Below are 19,041 nucleotides of genomic sequence, written 5' to 3'. Positions count from 1 at the left end.
GCTGCTGTGAAAGGTCTCTTTGTTCGAGTGAACTCTGAGTAGTCAGCCGCCGCCGGCTCTTTATCCAAGATTACGGGTGGAACTGAACATCAACATGCCCTGCAGAAAATGACCTCCACTTTGTAGTCCTCTTGAAAACTAGATTCTTTCTTTTTAATTAAGGAATACATTTACAATATATAATTAGACAACATGTACAGTTTGCGTATATTTACACTTTGAAACAACAAAACAATTTAAGTGGATCTTTCAACACACTGAGAGCAAAATAGAAACATTCCACAAGATTTTCAGTATCTACATTGTACTTTTGTACAGTTTAATTCTACATTTTGAGGTGTAAAAAACTATTCTTTTGTTATTGATAATGACAATTGGATTTGTAAATAAAAAATACAATACATTTCTATATTTTACAATTGATATGAAAAGTATAACGTTAAGAAAATAGTAATCAACCGAAAATAGGTCTAGCCCTTTTTTCTTTTTACACAGAGGTGTAAACTACTTTGATAGTAGATAAGAGGCTCTAGGACACTCTGACATTCATACTGGAAACATATACAGGTCAAAAAAATATGTCAGGCATCGGTTCTATGTTGGCACGAAGAATATTTAGCTAATTCAGACTCCATCATAAAGTGGAATAAAAGTTAACAAGCCCATCTGTCCTCTGGCCTGCATCTCAACACTGAACACTTGTTGCACTCCGGTATTAAACGCTGCAGGAACGTGTCAAACAATAGTTACAAACTTAAAGTGGTTACACACCGTAACATCTCAATCTATTTATCTCCAGCTGAGCTCAGAATTTTTCTTCTTTAATGATGTCTGTTGTCTTCTCTGTTTTGCCACTGACGGTTTCGATCCTCGTCTGGTTGGACCTGAGGCGCTTCCTTTGAACACTGTTACGGATACCGTAGCCAAAATAGATGATTAACCCTGGCGAGAAAAGAGGGGGACCGTTACAGTTCAGCAGCTAACTCGATAAAAGATCTCAACCTTTCACGCAGAAATATGTTCTTACCCACTAACATCCAAATAGCATATCGTATCCATGTTTCTGTACCTAACTGGACCATCAGGTAGATGTTGATGAATGTGCTCACTAACGGCAGAGCGGGGAGCAAGGGCACCTGCGAACAGAGAAGAGAAGATGTGAAAGGATTTTCAAGTTGACGTTTATTAGAACTCGCTCAGATTGCTCAGACACACAACTACTCTCACCATGAAAGATGCCTTGGTGGCATTCTGCGGGTGCCTCCAGATGAAGAAGGTGTTTAGCAGCACGACGAAGGCCAGGACGCAGACAAGCACCAGACTCCAGATTTCCATCCGCGACAGAGCATCTAAGGCTCGGGTCAGGATGACACACAGTGCAACCAAACAGGCAACTGCCGAAAAACAAGAAAAAGAGACATCGGTTTGTGGACCAGAGAGACCAAAGCAAATACATTGGTGGTCAAGAAAACCTACTTAAGGTAGATAAAAAGTCACAGGTGTTTCTATCATGTTTGCCTTGCTTACCAGAGATTATAGTCAGGATCGTGACTCTTCTTGAGGTGGATGAATTGGCTTTAGACGGAGGATTTAGGAGGGCAAACTTGGTGTTTGATTCTATGATCTGTAGGTCTGTGTCTTCAGAGGGACCCTCTTGGTACCTGAATTGGAGGAAAAAAATAACTTTCGGCATGAATACCATATCATACATTTTCTCAGTAGGTAAGGCACCGTGGGAGAAGAAACGGATGGGTACCTCAGTATTAAGATGCATATGGCTACGAGTGTGTAAGCAAACAAAGTGCCGATGGACATCATTTCTACCAAGGCTTCCAGGTCAAACAGCAGAGCCATGATGGCTAAAGATGACAAAGAGGCATGCAGTGTTACTTAAGTCTATAATCCCACTACATGTACATAGGAGCTGATGAACAGCTGGAACATCTGTACCTGACACAATTCCAGACGATATGGTAGCTACGGCAGGACTGCCCTTGGCAGTGACTTTGGTCAGGGGTTGGAAAAGCAGGCCGTCTCTTGCCATGGCGAAAAGTACCCGGGGCATTGGGAACATCGAGCCCAGCAGGCTGGAGAGCCAAACGCAAACAGTGTCAGTCAAACATTGAAATACTTTTAGTAACAGGCCAGCATGACTTTGTTCTGATCGTTCTTTATAACATCACATATGTGTGTATTCCTACCCCAAAGTGTCTTTGCTGGCATTCTGTCTCGAATCAATAAAGGAAAGTGTTTGTCATAATATGTTATCTTTCCTTATAAATTAAAAGTCATACAAATTGACTTTGTATTTAAAGAAAAGTCCAGCTTGTTCTAAAGCCAATGACCGCGATGCCAAACCGAGCTTTGTGATGATTCCTTTGTATTGTTTCTGGATGTAATTTTCAGCCCTTCCACCTTCACAGATGGCAGTTCTATAGAAAACATGTCAGCTGAAGTTGTTCCGGCATCTGATCAGGATGCCTTCTGGACGCCTCCCTTTAGAGGTATTTACGGTTATATCCAACGAGTAAGAGGCCCCAGGGCCACATTTTAAGCCCAAACATTGTTTCCTCCAATGACAGTCACATCACATGACCGCGACTTCACTTCCAGTGGTTTCTTACCTGGTGGATAGGGCACACAGCGATCCCACAGCCACAACATATTTGGCAGGACCCCAGCCGATGTAGTCAAAAGCTACTGGCAGTGGACTTTTTTCACTGAGCAGGTAGTAGGGCATCATCAGGGTGAGAGCAGCAGACACAGCAAAGTAGGCCACGAAACAGATGAGTAGTGAGGCCACAATGCCCACAGGGACAGACTTCTGGGGGTTCTTCACCTCCTCACCTATGAAGAAAAGCAAAGAAGTCAGTGCCAAATTTCAGCTGTTTAGGGGTTAACATGAAATTAAAGATATCCAACAATTTTGACAGAACGACAATTGTCATAATTTCATTTACTAAATATCCTACGGTGCACTTCTGAGAAAAAATGACCTTCATCACAGTTGTCACAGAAACAGTTCAGTTGTTATGAAGCCACAAGCAAGACTAAGTTTGCTTACTTGAGACTAGGAAGCAAACTTAGTTTTCCACTGATGAAGGCCACAAGAAGCAGATTTTTTTTTTAAAAAAAAGCTCTGGAATGCTTTCTGTATCACTTTTTCAGGAATCATACCATAAAAAAAAAAACCTTACATTTTCAGTAATAACATACCAAACGTACAACAATCTGTGGGCACACATATCTGCTTTGTGTTCGTCGTCCATACAGTATTATGTGTATTTGATTTACCTAGCAAAGGATCTCATCTACTGGTAAAAACCTAACAACATCGGATCACACTGACAAAGACGTTGTCATCTGACCTGTTGTAGCGATGCAGTCAAATCCAACGAAAGCGTAGAAGCATGTCGCGGCGCCAGCCACCGTTCCACTAAAGCCATAGGGGAAAAATCCACCGGCTCCGTATATACTGGTCACATTGGCAGTTGAGCTCAAATTTCTGCAGTGCACAGGGAGCATTATCTAGAATTTATTTACAGTGAGGGAGCAACACTGTGGTATTTATCTGAGAAATGATCCTGCACACGCTCGCACACAGAAATGCTTCTCTTGCTCTTTGACATTACTTGAATTCTGCGGTGGCGTTTATCAGGGTCTCCTCACTGATCTTCCAGTTGGAGAGGTCCCCTTTGATAAATCCAGAGATGGCCACAAACACCAGCACCAGGATGTTGATTGCTGTGAAGATCTTGTTGATTGTTGTTGACTCTTTCACTCCGAATGCCAGCACACCTTTAAAGGAAACATGGTAGATGGTATTTATTGTTTTGGAGGCTATATATTACTGCCGCCGACATAACAACACCGGTTTCATATTTTTTACCTGACAGTATCAGGACGAGAACCGCAGCGAAGACATCCGGGTAAGGTGCAAGGCCAGGAAGGTTCATGGCCGCATTTTTTTCAAAGTAATTCGATATGACGCCCCCTATAAGGTCATCAAATGTCCCACTCCATGCCAGTGCAACACTAGATGTCCCTGAGAAAAAGATACAATAAATGAATCAGCATGACTCAACAGTCGTAAACATGAAATACTCCTGGTGATAGGTCCTTCTTCCTGCGTCCGTCACACTTTATGGCGCTGTTATTTCAAACCTCAAGGGTTAATGACGTGCAAGCAATGACTTTAACGAGGGTCTGTTTTTGTGAAAAGCACTTAAAATGAAAAGTTTTACAATGAAAAGAGCTGTTAAGAATCTGCTTGACGAGCGAAAGACTCCAGTGATTCAGAGTCTTGTGTTAATGGTTGATCATTTATAGCTTTTAGTGTTCTCACTGAGCCAAACAAGTTACATCTGAGGGAAATATGTTTTTCATAGGACGGAAATAAAAACAACTGAAATTAATATTAATATTTTGTCAAAATTATATATTTTTTCCTTTACATTTTTTAGCTGAAGGCAACTTTTTAAAGGGGACAAAACCTACCTTGCTAAAAAACAGACAAGATAATAGATTGTAATTAATAATGTATGAAACAAATCCCGTGTAGCACACTTACCTATGACGTAGGAGAGTAACAGATTCCACCCAGTGATAAAAGCCAGCAGCTCTCCGACTGTCACATAGCTGTAAAGGTATGCAGAGCCTGTTTTGGGAACCCGGGACCCAAACTCTGCATAGCACAGCCCGGCGAATATGGAGGCCATAGCGGCGATGAAGAAGGACACGATGATGCTGGGCCCAGCAGTGTCTCTGGCCACCTCTCCAGACAGGACGTAGACCCCGGCCCCCAGGGTGCTGCCCACACCGAGGGCCACCAGGTCCAGGGTGGTCAGGCATCGGTTAAACGTGGACTGCTCCCCCTCTGGCTCCACGGGCTTCCTTTGAGACAGGCTCACCAGCAAGGACTTCACCCAGCCGCACGGCATGCTGCTACGCGTTTGGGTCAGGGTGGGAGTGTAGTTTGATGTTGTGGAGAAAGAGTGAGGGTAGAGGAGTGGGGAAGAAAGGGCAGAACAGTGAACCTGTCAGTGAATAATTGTCAGGTCAGCTCGACTGTAGAACATTTACTTTTCAAAGAAAACGAATCGAAATCTGTTGTTTATGTCACAATGACAAAAAAAGGTATTTATTAAGGCGTTACGGTCAAGATCCAAAAACAAATTCCATTTTGGTAACGCTTCATCATGATAAGAAGATCAAATGTGAATCAATTTCTCTGCTAATGTCACTGGATTTACTTGAAGGACTAAAGTAAATTCACTCACCTCTCCTGTATACTCTCTTGCTTCACAGGGCCGCTGAGAAGACACAATTAATTGGATCTGTCATTCCCCAATATCAGATTATTCTTTTATACATGCCCTTCTTTATCACCATCATGATATAATAGTGCTGATGCCTGGACTTTTTGTTGCCGCCCACAGCTCAAAAGCAACGCCCTGCTCGTGAACTGCACTTTACTCAACCTTCAATTACTTGCACAATTACTTCCCTAAGCATTCCTGATAATGCACAATATCTATTTATAATTAGCTTTCCCCGCGTGGCAATAAAAACACATGATTTTTAAAATTCGAATAATGTGTCTTCACACCACGCGTGTCGGAAATGATCCCTCCTCTCACGCTGATGCAGTGTTTACATTAGCTGTGTTGACATGTTGGCTTTTCATTAAAAGTTTTTTTGTTTTGCTTTTCTTTTCCTAATTGAAGGACTACACCTGCTGCACAGTCTGGATTTTGTAAAGTTTTTTTTTTTTTTTAGCGTTTTTGAAACTTCTGAGACAGAAGTAATTTGGCTTTTCAAGCCACATTTAGAATATCTGACATGACAGGGAGAAACGAAGGAAATGATCAAACCTTCAAGGAAATCAAACTGACTCATCTGATTATGTCTTCACACTGTACACGTTCGTCTATCACTTCGGATTTTGTCCTTCACAAACAGGATCCAATAAAACCGAAACGTCTGAATGTGGCAACAGTAAAAAAAACCCTGACTATACATCTTCTGACATCAATAAAACATGACTCTTTATTATAATAAGAAATAACCATGATACGCTTTATCTTTATAGCACATCACCTCACTGTTTTTACAAGGTGCTTGTACTTTAGATGTATGCAGAGTTGATGCTTTTCAGCATATGTCATACCAAACAAAACTACACTATGTTCCTAAAGTGTGTTTACATGTGTGTGTTGCTTAGGAACACGTATGTGAACTTATGACTGAGGTCATGTTGGAGTTTTCCTGCGTGCCCATTTATCTACCTGGAGGCGTGAGCGTGCCAGACTAACGGTCCTGAGAGGACATGAAACAGAGGGGGACAAAGCGGCTTTCATGGCGTATGCATGCAGCGGGCTGCACAAGTGCTCTCTGAAAGGTAGCTTTCACCTTCTCATCTCCCATCAGGGGATTTCAGCTCACCTAATCCCTCCTGGCATCTACTGGAGCAGGCGGGTGGGAAAGCAGCGGTGTGGATGGTCAGAGTACCTTTGCACCAGACTTAAAGCTCAGGCTTCCTATCTGCAGATCTCGCTGGATGAGATACCGTTTTCCAAAGGGACGATGGAGTAATGCTTAACTCAACAACATTCACGCGTGACGTGCAGTTTTATGATCAGAGAGTTGATCTGCATCCCGGCGAAGCGCAGTTAATGATCATTACCGTGTTATTTATGCCCGTCTACTATGCAGTTAAAGAAACACCGGTGGTCCAGAGAAATATTGCAGTCCAGCATTCAGAATGACAGAAGTTAAAGGAAAGGTCCAGGTACTTAGCTCTGACTGGCGTCTGGTCATTTTATTCAGTAGATACACAAGTTGTTTACCTTGTCTTCAGTCCCCACGAGTAGTGACTGGTGACTGTGTGGTGGAAACCGCAAAATGAAGCAAAGATATCCGTGCTGTTGGCTTGGATGAAGAAAACATGATTTTTACTGTGATATATACAAGACTGCCCTGTGTGACCCTCCCACTCAATGGACTTACTTACAAAGTAGCCTTTCTCACTCCCGACCCGTTTGGTTCATAATGTGCTCATTATTGCATGGAAGGCACAGGGTGAGAATTGTGAACAGCAAATCCCATTCAGAATGTCAAAAATGCTTTTGTGCTCACTTCATTTGTTGTCTTGATTTCCCTTGTTTTTCATTTCTTTTTTTGGATTAAATCAATGCATTTGTGGTGATAGAAAAATAGGTTTTTTTTTCAGATATGTTGGCTATTGGGGGGGGGGGGGATCAAGTCACTGGTGAGTTTTGTCTGTAGTAGATCACATTTGGGCTGGTATTTTGCAGTTTTGCTGGCCCGGTCTGAGATAGTCATCTTCTCGTGCAATGCATTTTATAAGCAGAAGAGGTCAGCAGACAACAATAATCACTGGTGCCTCCCACCTCCATCTGCCTTGACCTCATATGGTCCCCTCTCTCTGAACACTGGCAGAAAGAAAATGGAAGGAGCTCCTTGATAACACGCACTGAGTACAACATCAAGAGTACAGCACAAGTTCCAGACGCGTGAATAAAAAAGGTCCTCCGTGTTTCTACAGTAAGCTGATATCAAGTGAAACGTCAGGTACTGAGTCCTGATTCTGTTGTGTGTGTGTTGGTCCTGGACTCTTTTGGAGTCACCTCTCCTCTCTCATTGTCCCTCTTCTGGCCCCAAACTCCATACAATATCACCAAGAATGCACATGTTAACTCTTGTATGACAGTAATGCGGGGGCTGGCTGTCTATACAATGGAGTTGGAAATCATTTCTGACGCCATGATGCTTGAAAGAAGTTAGTTCTCATGTCACACGTTTCTTGTTTTCTTCTGTAGTCCACAATGATGACATGCCTCTCTCCCCCCATACCCCCCCCCCCCCCAACCCCTTACTGGAATAGACGCATGACAGGACAGAAATAGAGCAAGCAGGGACGCTCTCACATCAGTGCCGCTATCATTTTAACTAGAAGGAAACACGACGGGAACAGATATCGACCTAACACCAGCTCCCCTCTGATAAAGTCACATCTGAACTCCCGGTCATGTGACAAAAGTTCAAGGATTCCGGAGTGAAAAGGGTCTCAACATGAAAATGTGCGTGGCTCATTATAATTTCTTTTCAATGTATTTTTTAAATTTTTTAAAAAAAAGATTTGCAGGCAGAAAAACGAATTCTAAAATACACAACAACTGCGCAGCCTCTGTGCCTTTGTGTTTCATTTAGGACTGGATGTGGCCGGTCACATATGAAATAGTATTATCTTTACCGCGATTACCCTGATGTACCCAGGCTGTGCGCACGATCACACACACACACACACACACACACACACACACACACACACACACACACACACACACACACACACGCGCGCACACACACACACACACACACGCACACACGCACGCACACACGCTTCACACGCAGCTGCGCGAGGGAGCGCCGCAGTCGTTGCGTCAAGGAGCTCACACGTAACGGGACAGCCGAGTCTGACCGGAGGAGACAGACAGGCCGGGGACACAGCGCAGACAGCAGAAGGACTCTCACTGGATACTTCCCGCACACCGAAGGTAAGACATGTTTACTAGTACTTGTAAACCTTTTTACCACGAAGCCGAACTGCTCCTGCAGAAGTTTGCTGATGCGTATTTCTTTCACGTGCCAATGGACTGCAGTAGACCGCAAGATGCCCCAAGAAGACCAATACCTACTTTATTCTGCGGCTTATTGGATGTGAAAGTGGTATCATTTACAAATATAACGTCTTAAAATGTTGTAGAGAAAACTAAAGTGAGACAAAAAAAAACAACATATGTCCTTTGGTTACTGTAAAGTCCCCGAAATGTATGCTATGTGGGGTACAGAGAAGGGCGTGGTTCTGTATACATGGCCCACTGCCCCAGACCTTCATTCTGACATTAAACTATGCATGCTATTTTGGGATATCGCTTCATTTTCAGACGAACACAGCGTTTCAAACCTGGATCGAGTTTTCTCTCGTATTCTCTTTAGAAAAGCTGAATGGTAATAAGTCTGTATTTATAAGTTCTTCAATTTGATGTGTAGAAACATATTGTAATGTTTGCATTGTGATTCTAAATTGAGAAATGTAGTCAGGGAAAGTTAGCTGAGATACTTCACTGTAGCAGCTGCCTCCATGTGCTTTACTGAATGGTTGCATTATATTTAGAGTATGGGAACTGTGACAAAATAGTTTTCCTGCCAATTGGCTTAATGCAAATCCCATCAGCCGATGTGTCATTTTAGGTGAACGTGAGGTCAGATTTGATAGAAAATTGTCTCCCAATTCTGTTTCTTGTGCTGTAGATGGTGATCCGTTTTATTTAACCAGCAAACTGAACAGACAGCCTCATTAGGATTACTCAGGAGGAATAATCACCATGCATATGAAGTCTTTGCAACATGATTTCTCACACATTTGAGGATAATGACACCTGCGTTAGGACAAGGATTTTTTGCAATGCTGTTCCCAGACCTGCATCAGCATTTCCCTCCCTCTCTCTCTCTCTCTCTCTCTCTCTCTCTCTCTCTCTCTCTCTCTCTCTCTCTCTCTCTCTCTCTCTAGGCCTGCAAATATTGGATTCAAGCTCAGTGTTGACACAGAAGACCAAATATAGAAATGGTAAGTGGACAGGACCTCGCTCATCTGGCATTATGTAAAAATGATTCGTATTGTATGCGAGCACACCTCGTATCTGTGGAGCATGGATGGTTTTGTGTGCCGCTGAATGAGGTGTGGCCTGAGCGAGGTCATTTTTCTGCCACCTGCCACCACATCATTCTTCCCGTTCATAAAGGCAGCAGTGTAGGGTGTCATTGTAACCTGCGGCGTCTGCACATCTGACCCTGACAGCGTCTGTCCAATAGCTTTGTCGTCCCACTTTATCGCCAGTGTCCTTTCGCTCTGGTCTTACTTGAGGTGAAACACACACTTGCTCTTAATTATGCTCTGCACTGCTGCGGCCTTGGCAACAGAGGAAGCAGAACCCAGGAGACAGGAAGCCGTCGACATTTAGCTCCTAACATTAAATCTGCATTACGACTTTTTCCACATAAGAGCCATACATGTGATGAATTTAGTTAAAGGCCTGTTGCTGAGGGCTTGTATTTGTGGCCCGGTTGCTATGTGGGGGAAGCTCTCCAGCTGTCGCGCAGAGTGATGTTCTGGGGGAAGCAGACGATCGGAGCATGTGCAGTGGCCCCTCACCAGGGTGGAGAGCATATTTTGGCTGGCTGCCTCGATGCAGCAGTAATCTCTATACAGCAGCAGCTGCAAGTTTAAAGCTTTCCATATGTCGGCCAAGCTTCCTTATTTCCCACAGTGAAGACTCACGTAGCCTCACAACCTCAGTGAACGAATGCTTAGAATTAGCATAAACATTTTGAGCCATTGTATGACAGACCCCTGCAAAGGAAGCTACTTTGTGTGCAACCTGACTCCCGGCTACTCGTACACACCGACTGTATCAATGCTACATGCATTGCCTGGCCACGCACACACACACACACACACACACACGCCCAACTTTTTTTAATTTAGCTGTCGCTTTTATCCAAAGCGACTTACTTTTTTTTCCTTTTTCTATTCGCCGTAGACACAGAAAATGGGAGCAATCTGATTAAAAGACGGGCATGCTAACCACTGAGCCACAGTCACCACACACACACACACACACACACACACACACACACACACACACACACGAACAGGTGCAAGCAGTAAAGTCAGACAGTGTTCGGTCCCTGCCACTTTAATACAGTGTACTACTCACACCCTGCAAGGAAATGTGGGTCAAGCTACTGCAATGTTAAAGCTGTTACATCGAGTACAAACAATTGACCCTGGAAAAGCAAAGTTTATTGTAAGTCCTGACCTACAGGCCTTTAGACCTTTAAACCTTTAGACGGGAAGGTTCACATCCAACCTCTTTCTCGTCTTTATTAGCTGCCGTGTTGAGGTCATATCTTTGCCAAAGTATTAGTCAATTAAACGTTGGACCTGATGATAGCACCACTATTGATTACAAGTTAGGGGATTCAGTCATCGAACAGTTATGGAGATGGTAAAACCACTTTATGTTTATCTTAGCAACAAGTTGCACGTCTCCTTATTGTGTCAGAGTTTCACACATCCCAAATGGCACAACATGACAACAATGTAAAATTGAGTCGAACTCTTTTTCTCGTAGGTGTTCAGAGGCACAATAACGGTTGCTCCGGATTTTGATCCCACCGCTGATGCTGAGAGCCTTTACAATGCCATGAAAGGCATCGGTGAGTTCTTCACTCCTCCGAGATTTTTCACCGCGGGGGAGAAAAAGTCATCCTTCATCTTCTCCAGTTATGGGCTGAATGAGCTCACAAAGAATTACAGACAGCAAGGATGGCAGTCAGATCAGTGTCTGTGTGTGAGATGGGGTTCGTTGAAGATGTTGCTTTGTGTTTCACAGGTAGTGATAAAGAAGCCATCTTGGACCTGGTCACCTCAAGGAGCAATGCACAGAGGCAGGAAGTCATTGCAGCGTACAAATGCAGCTTTGGAAAGGTACAAGAATACATATCATCTCAGATCTTTGTTTGCTGAAATAGAAACACATTTTTCAATACAGACACTGGTTCGGACTCCATTATTGCTTGTTGTTACAATAGGACCTGATTGAGGATCTGAAGTATGAGCTGACGGGCAAATTTGAGCGCCTCATCGTCAGTCTGATGAGAACCCCAGCCTACCATGACGCCAAAGAAATCCATGATGCAGTCAAAGTAAGACATTAACCACAGAGTGAGATTTTTCATGATACTGCAGTCACATTGAATGAAGCAGAAGCAGCTTCATATTTAACTTAATGCTCTTTTTCAAGGGAGTTGGAACGAACGAGAAATGCCTCATTGAAATCATGGCCTCCAGAAACAACAGACAGATGAATGAGATGGTGGCAGCATACAAGGACGGTAAGGCACGATCAAGAAGATTCTGAATCAACGTAACATTTGTTTAGCATCTGTAAACATTTGACGTTGATGTCCGTGTCACCAGCCTATGGCAGAGACTTAGAGGAGGACATAATCGCGGATACATCAGGACACTTTAAGAAGATGCTGGTTGTTTTACTTCAGGTCAGTTTCCTGACGAGTGGATGAAACCACCGGAGAAGAATCTCGTCAACCGTACAGTGACAGTGCTTTTAACCGCTGACTGGTTGTTTTGGTTTGATGGTTCCAGGGGACCCGAGATGAGTCAGGAGTGGTGGACGCAGACCTGGTGCAGCAGGATGCACAAGTGAGAAACACTGGGCTTATTGTCTCTGTATGGTTATAAAGTAATTACATTTAAAAAATGTAATTGCAGTAACAAAGTAAAAATTATTTGAATTGCCGCATTATATCATATTTTACTACAGTCGTTTTCTGTGGGACCTTACAGGCATGCTCAGTAAGGCTGCACCTAACCCAGTAGACTTCATCATCGGAACCATAAATGTTTGCAGATTTTGACCATAATATTCCATCCAACATCCAATATTTGGGCCGACCAACTGACACTGCTATACCTAAAGCAAAACCGCAAAAATATAACTGTCTTGCCAAATTAATGGATCTTTTACATTTTATCTAACATAACCCACATGGGATATTAATTTGCAATGTTCACTAAGGTCACTTATTAAGGTTGATAAACTCTGCAAGCATTGGCCGACTCTGGATGTCTGAATCCCTTAGTTTTTAATTTGATTTCATATATCATCTCATCCTGTCTGTCCAATTCTCCGCGTAGGATCTATATGCAGCCGGAAAAGAGCAGTGGGGGACCGACGAGGCCAAATTCATCATGATCCTGGGAAACCGCAGTGTGACCCACCTCTGCATGGGTGAGCACGGCTCTCAGGATAATTAACACAGCAGTGAGGCGTCCAGACATTCCCACTGTGACCTCGAGCCTCAGGTGTTAATGGCACCTGAAAAGTCGTTGTTAGAGTTAACACTCATCTAAGGCTGTGCCTTCTCTGTCTAATGCCAAGAAAACTGTCTTCTGCTGGTCCGCACTTCATTTTAAAGACGTGCATCGCAGAGATGAAATCATTAAAGATGAAGACAAAATATGGCTGAAGTGGGTTCCAATTGTAACGTCAGTTCAAGGCAAAGAGGCCTCGTGTTGCGGTACCATATTGGTGCTGCGAGGCTGTACTTCGGCACAGTGGTGCTTTCAGTTAACATCATCATGTTAAGAGGCTCACAGTAATACTGCTAATATGGTGATGTTTAGAAAGTTATATTTACAGGTTCGCCATCTTAGTGTGGCTCAACATGATCAAAATGTCTCAATTATCCCAAGACAGATTACATTTCATTATGCTGTCTTCTGTTTCTTCAGTTTTCGATGCATTCGAGAAGATTGCAGAGATGTCCATAGAGGACAGCATTAAGCACGAGTTGTCTGGGGACTTTGAGAGGCTGATGTTGGCTGTTGGTAAGAAACAAACTGAGCGTTTTAAAGCAACATGGGGGATGTCAAGTTGTCAGTTTAACACAAGGCATTCTTCTTGGTTTCTCCTCACAGTCCAGGGCATAAGGAGTATTCCCATGTTCTATGCCAAGCGCCTTTACAAATCAATGAAGGTAAACATACTAGACAACACATTCATTGCAGTCGAACATTTCAATATGAAATTTAAAATTGATCATGACTATTTAAAATTTTCCAGGGACTCGGTACAGCCGACAACACCCTGATCCGGATCATGATTTCCCGCTCCGAAATAGACATGTTGGACATTCGAGAGTGTTTCCGCCTATTGTATGAGAAGTCACTTTATAACATGATTAAGGTTGGTTAGGATTTTTTTGTAAATGTACTTAGAATTAAGAAGCATCAGAAGACTGTACGCCTATAACCTGATTCTCTGTATGTTCAAACCTGCCAGGATGACACGTCAGGGGATTACAAGAGAACACTGCTCAATCTGTGTGGAGGAGACGATGAGTAAGTTCACAGGCTCACAGCAACAGCAGCAACCAGAGGGGGGTGATAGAGCACCACTTTTCAGGAGTTATAGCTTTCTGAGGAGAGTTCAACCATGGTCTATTATGGTAGATAAATGATCAATGTAACTAATCACTACTTCACCACTTGGTGAAGATTTACATCCAAAGGTTGTCTGAAAGAAAAGCAGCAGTGTATTTTATAACAGATCCCTGTCTCCATTGAAGTACTCACTTTGTACCAGCTGAAGTTTTGGCTTTACTGACTGTGCTGTCTTGTGTCAAACTGATCATTACAGCTTAGCTGGAGAGTTCTTCCCTGAAGCTGCTCAGATAGCCTACAAGATGTGGGAAATAAGTGCCATGACCAAAGTCCAGGTTTGGGCCCCATCTGCTCCCGTATTAGATGTGTCATTGCATGTTTGACTTGGCAGTGGCATGCATCCTAATTACCTGCTGGCCCTGCAATGACCCCGCTACTTGCAGTGACACGAACTTGGTGCCGATAACGCTGCCATGTCAACACAGCGAGGGCTTTGTGCGACTGCGGATAGGATCAGAACGCTGCGCACTCCTAAACAAATCGTTTTTGTTACAACCCGCTCTCAAAACCACCGTTTGCCTCGCTTTGTCCTGGGAGTGAATGTCAAAAATATCTCAGCATTTTGGTCAACAAAAGCTCGTCTCACTAACGCTTTATGAAACTCGGTTGTTCTTCAGCCCACCCACCTTTCCCACTGTTGGTGGTGTCATGGCTTCTATACTCAAGAGGGCAAACTCCCCCTCAACAAACTATTTTCTGTTGTATAATGTTGCATGTTTAGTGCTGCATTTAATTTAATTTAATTTGTTATATACTTATCAAGTGAAACTGTCTCACTTTGCCAGTCCACAATGTATGTGTGTGTGTGTAGTTATTGAATCTCACACTTGTAATCGTGTCATCCCACGACATTAGCTGAGGCCAACAATCCGCCCTGCATCCAGCATTGACCCTGCTGCTGATGCACAAGCACTGAGGAAGGCTATGAAGGGATTCGGTATGTAGGCCAGAAAAGCACATTGACACCGCTACAATTTTACAAAATAAGTTTCAAATCTAACTGCGTGTTGCCGCCTACAGGAACAGACGAAGATGCAATCATTGCCATTGTTGCACAGAGAAGCAATGCTCAGAGACAAGAGATCCGACAGGCCTTCAAATCCCTCCTGGGACGGGTGGGTGAAACCAATTGTTGCGAATCAAAATGATGTTGTTGCTGAACAAATTATGTCTCAAGCTGGAACAAACAGTTTGTCTTACCTCTTTGTGTTTTGATGCACATGTACATGGTATCACTGGATGTGTTCAACTTTACATAGCATTCACTTCAAGCGGTTTCCTGTAACTCAGTGCGTTTGATTTGTCCTCAGGATCTGATGAAGGACCTGAAGTCTGAGCTGTCGAAGAACTTAGAGAGGTTGGTCATTGGGCTCATGTTGAACCCTGCAGAGTTTGATGCCAAAATGATGAAGAAGGCAATGGAGGTACAGCAGAACCAAATCACCTCATGATAATGTTCTTTGATTGTACACTACATGTGTAATAAAGACAGAAGCTCATTGCTGGAATTTACTCCTTCATAAATGTGCTAATGTCCAAGTCTGTGTTGGTTTGTGTCAGGCCCAGAGAGCTATACCTAGGGCTTGAATGTCATACAATTACACGGAATGTATTTGAAAGTCAAATATCTTTGCATTTTAGTTATTTAAAATTAAACATTGAATGGCCTCGTGTAGAAACTCATCCTTCACTCTAAATGTACAGGAACTGAGTGCAGAAAAGTGTTTCAAAATCAATGTCCCTATTGTGTACATTTTGATGCAGTATCATTTCACATTTTGCTAATTTAAAGGCAATTGGTCACAAGAGACTGTTTGCTGCACTCGCTTGCCTTTTATGGTCACAAGCACTTACCCAGTGTGCTACTTAGGCTTAAAAGAGTTCAACCTATTTCAGCTCTGATACTTAACGAGACACTTCCTGTCTTATTCGCATGCATGAGATTATACAGATCAATATCAGGAGGGTCCATGATGGGAAAATAAGTAAAAAATAACGGAAAATTACAAAACCTGTATTTTGCAGTAGATATGAGGAGACACGGTTCATTTCTAGCTGTGCGGTGTGGTTTGTTTTGTTTTGTTGTTGTTTTATGTGTGAAACCCCACTGCCTTGTAGTGCTTTAAACTCTAATATATTTTTAAACAGGGGGCTGGGACAGATGAACACGCTCTGATAGAGATCCTAGTAACCAGGAGCAATGAGGAAATACTTGCTATGAATGCTGCATATAAGGATGGTGAGTTTGATACAAAAACAAAAAGGTGTTAAAAACACTCACTCGGGCTAGAAACCTTTTACATGCAAACCTTTTACATCACAGGCTATAAGAAGTCTTTGGAGGAAGCCATTCATTCAGACACATCAGGCCACTTCTGCCGCATCCTTGTTTCTCTCGTGCAGGTAATCACCCTCGTCATCTTGAGAACTAAGACTGTGTTTTGTTTCCACACCCACTCACTGGTTGCAGTCTGTCTGCTGACTGTAGCAGAGAACAAAAAAGGTCAATTTGATCACATGCACAGTTTTCTTTCACAACGCCATTGTTAAATATTCAAGGGCAAACTAAATGTTTTCGGTAAGCCACTCATAGGTAAGTAGCATGTGACGTGTCTTTCCTCTGTTCAGGGTGCAAGAGAAGAGGGCCCTGCAGATGAGGAAAGAGCTGTTGCAGATGCTCAGGTGACTCAGTGCATGATGTTTGACTGGAACATTTTACTGTGTACCTAACTAAAGAATTGGTTTACATATTTGTTCCTTCTCAACCTATAAGGAACTTGCTGATGCATGCAATGCCGACTCTGATGACATGGAGATGAAGTTCATGAGTATTCTGTGCACCAGAAGCTTCCCCCATCTAAGGAAAGGTAAAGGTCACAAGATCTCAGTGATCACTTTGAAATGACCCAAAGGAAATGTCCTTCACTAATGTAATCGATCCAGCTCATGATAACTGATCATAGTGTATTCTATTCGCAGTATTCCAGGAGTTTGTCAGATACTCCAACAAGGACATTGAACAGATTATCAAGAAGGAGATGTCCGGAGATGTCAAGAATGCATTTTATGCAATAGGTAACAACTGTCTTTGACCTTGTTTTACTTGTCAGAGTGTCACAGTGTGCACTGCTGACACAATATATATCCTGTGAATCCTCCTCAGCATTTTCTTTCTCTCTCTTTGCGATGCAGTTCGCAGTGTAAAGAACCAGCCCTCTTATTTTGCAGATCGTCTTTACAAAGCCATGAAGGTATTTTTTTTTATAGTGTTTTAAATTTGGATTGTTTGTGTAGTTGTATAATTCTGTCTGCAGCACGTCATCCGAGTCCTGGATGCCAGATAGCAATAAGGTGATATTTGTAGACGCATGCAATGTATTTAGATTGTGTCTTTTCTCCTCGGCATACTTTCACTTGGTACTTGGTATCAATGCTGCTGAGCGCTCTGAGACAGTAGCAGTCACTGTAACCTATGAAGAACAAACAAAGTATTTAATGATCTGGCTGCAGGGCCTGGGTACAGATGACAGAGCGCTGATCCGCATCATGGTGTCCCGAAGCGAGGTCGACCTTTTCAACATTCGTAAAGAGTTCAAGGACACACATGATGTGTCCCTCCATGAATTCATCCAGGTAGAAACGATGATCGTAAGTCGGAGTCTTTGTCAACTAATACTCTTGCTTGGTTTGTCGTGTTCTCATCTCATCTGTGCGTGTCTCTTTGGAGGTTTTGTCTGCTGGCCTTTGTCCTGCGTTGAGTCAGTGTGTGTTGCATGTCCTTCTTCTGCTGCTGGGGGGGCGGGAGTTTGTGTGTGTGTATGCGTGCGTGCGCGCGCGCGCGCGTGTGTGTGTGTGTGTTTGGGAGTGGGGGTGGTTAAGGAATTTCCCTTGCATGCTTATTAACTTCCTCTCTATATCCGCTGTGTGATTGGCTGACAGCCGCAGAGACAGGAAGTACCCAGAACCGTTTCTATAATAACGTACAGATGAAATCACCGCGACACCAATACAAATAAACAAGTATGAATGCCCTGTATTGACTTTGCCAGAAATATTATGAAATTATACAACAGAGATTTGCTATGTATCGTACCACCTACTGGCACCTCTAAAGCTGCCAGCTGCAGCTTTAGAAGTTCTGGTAGTTGGATATTATTTATTTTGTACAGAGCCAGGCTCACAGTTTCCCCTTGTTACCAGTCTTTGTGCTGAGCTAAGATAACCGGCTGCTGCATGTATCGTTACATTTACCGTACATACGTAATAGTGGTGTCAAGCTCCTCTTCTAACTCTTGGAAATAAATCAAATGGCTGACTGAGGAACTGGGCGTCAAAAAATATGGAAATCTTTATCTATGAGTGTCAGCTGATAATAATAACAAGTGGGTAATTCCACTTGATTTTAGCTGATTTTGGGACTCGTGGCTTGTGAGTTCTGCTTGTCCCCATGACTCACATTTATTTAACTTTAGTGAGAGAATAACAGTGTTTTGCTATTATGCGAGTGAAAAGAATAAACCCTGCTTCCCAGTTTCAGCTCTGCATGACCGAATGTCAGCAGACAAAGACAGTGTTTCCCATTATTTCCAGCTCCCACTGTGTGTGTTCTCCATCGTTATTCAGGGTGATACCTCAGGAGACTACCGTAAAACCCTGCTGATGCTCTGTGGAGGGGAAGATTAAACTCGTGAAGTCTCTGCAGCTCCATCCACAGACTTCAACGAAAACCCACGAGACAAGCCTGGTCACTGAGTAAAACTGTGGTGGTTAACGTCAGTAACTGTTGCAAGTGTCCCAAAACTGCTGCCCCCCCCCCCACCCCCCTCCCCCAAAGCCAAACCAAGTGACCTACGCCCATCCAGACCTCCAAGCCAGTCGCTCTCGTGTCTGATCATCCTGTCTGCCGGGATCTTTTTTTTTTTTTTTTT

At 43.2% G+C, this 19,041-nt stretch overlaps 2 protein-coding genes across 4 annotated transcripts; one reads left to right on the top strand and one right to left on the bottom strand.

Annotated features, from left to right (window-relative positions):
- Positions 1–414: 414 nt before the first annotated feature.
- Positions 415–6,918, bottom strand: LOC137789059 (cationic amino acid transporter 2-like). Its single transcript, XM_068582317.1, has 13 exons — positions 6,849–6,918; positions 5,280–5,312; positions 4,571–4,944; positions 3,890–4,045; positions 3,633–3,798; positions 3,369–3,505; positions 2,625–2,847; positions 1,951–2,087; positions 1,757–1,859; positions 1,528–1,661; positions 1,228–1,394; positions 1,028–1,136; positions 415–942 (listed from the first exon to the last, which is right to left on the bottom strand). The coding sequence occupies exons 3-13, from the start codon at positions 4,938–4,940 to the stop codon at positions 806–808; spliced, it is 1,839 nt and encodes a 612-aa protein (XP_068438418.1). The 5' UTR covers positions 4,941–4,944; positions 5,280–5,312; positions 6,849–6,918; the 3' UTR covers positions 415–805.
- Positions 6,919–8,473: 1,555 nt separating this feature from the next.
- On the top strand, positions 8,474–19,041 carry anxa6 (annexin A6). 3 transcript variants are annotated; one of them, XM_068584601.1, is made up of 25 exons: positions 8,474–8,579; positions 9,596–9,652; positions 11,220–11,304; positions 11,481–11,575; positions 11,680–11,793; positions 11,892–11,982; positions 12,068–12,147; positions 12,254–12,310; positions 12,806–12,899; positions 13,403–13,498; positions 13,589–13,647; positions 13,734–13,856; positions 13,953–14,011; positions 14,310–14,388; positions 14,969–15,050; positions 15,134–15,228; positions 15,424–15,537; positions 16,262–16,352; positions 16,437–16,516; positions 16,742–16,795; positions 16,887–16,980; positions 17,093–17,188; positions 17,306–17,364; positions 17,624–17,746; positions 18,737–19,041. In XM_068584601.1, exons 2-25 carry the CDS (start codon positions 9,650–9,652, stop codon positions 18,794–18,796), a joined length of 1,983 nt encoding a protein of 660 aa, XP_068440702.1. In that variant the 5' UTR covers positions 8,474–8,579; positions 9,596–9,649; the 3' UTR covers positions 18,797–19,041. The 3 variants fall into 3 exon arrangements, 2 of the variants coding, with proteins under 2 accessions (XP_068440702.1, XP_068440692.1); XM_068584591.1 differs by having other exon boundaries at positions 17,624–17,761; XR_011077918.1 differs by lacking the exon at positions 18,737–19,041 and having other exon boundaries at positions 17,306–17,464; positions 17,624–17,711.

This window comes from Clinocottus analis, unplaced genomic scaffold, assembly GCF_023055335.1.
Source record: "Clinocottus analis isolate CAN_PGR_092001 unplaced genomic scaffold, fCliAna1.0.p SCAF_10, whole genome shotgun sequence".
Lineage (NCBI taxonomy): Eukaryota > Metazoa > Chordata > Actinopteri > Perciformes > Cottidae > Clinocottus > Clinocottus analis.
The sequence above is the reverse complement of the archived record's forward strand: the minus strand, read 5'-3'. Positions and strand labels throughout refer to the sequence as shown.

Excerpts from the sequence above, each read along its gene's own strand:
- anxa6 (XM_068584591.1), top strand. Across the intron at positions 11,305-11,480 it reads CAATGCCATGAAAGGCATCG|GTAGTGATAAAGAAGCCATC; the intron begins GTGAGTTCTTCA and ends TGTGTTTCACAG. Across the intron at positions 13,499-13,588 it reads GAGGCTGATGTTGGCTGTTG|TCCAGGGCATAAGGAGTATT; the intron begins GTAAGAAACAAA and ends TTCTCCTCACAG.
- LOC137789059 (XM_068582317.1), bottom strand. The coding sequence starts at position 4,940 with ATGCCGTGCGGCTGGGTGAAGTCCTTGCTGGTGAGCCTGTCTCAAAGG. Across the intron at positions 2,848-3,368 it reads TGACTGCATCGCTACAACAG|GTGAGGAGGTGAAGAACCCC; the intron begins GTCAGATGACAA and ends TTTTCTTCATAG. Across the intron at positions 943-1,027 it reads TGCTATTTGGATGTTAGTGG|GGTTAATCATCTATTTTGGC; the intron begins GTAAGAACATAT and ends TTTTCTCGCCAG.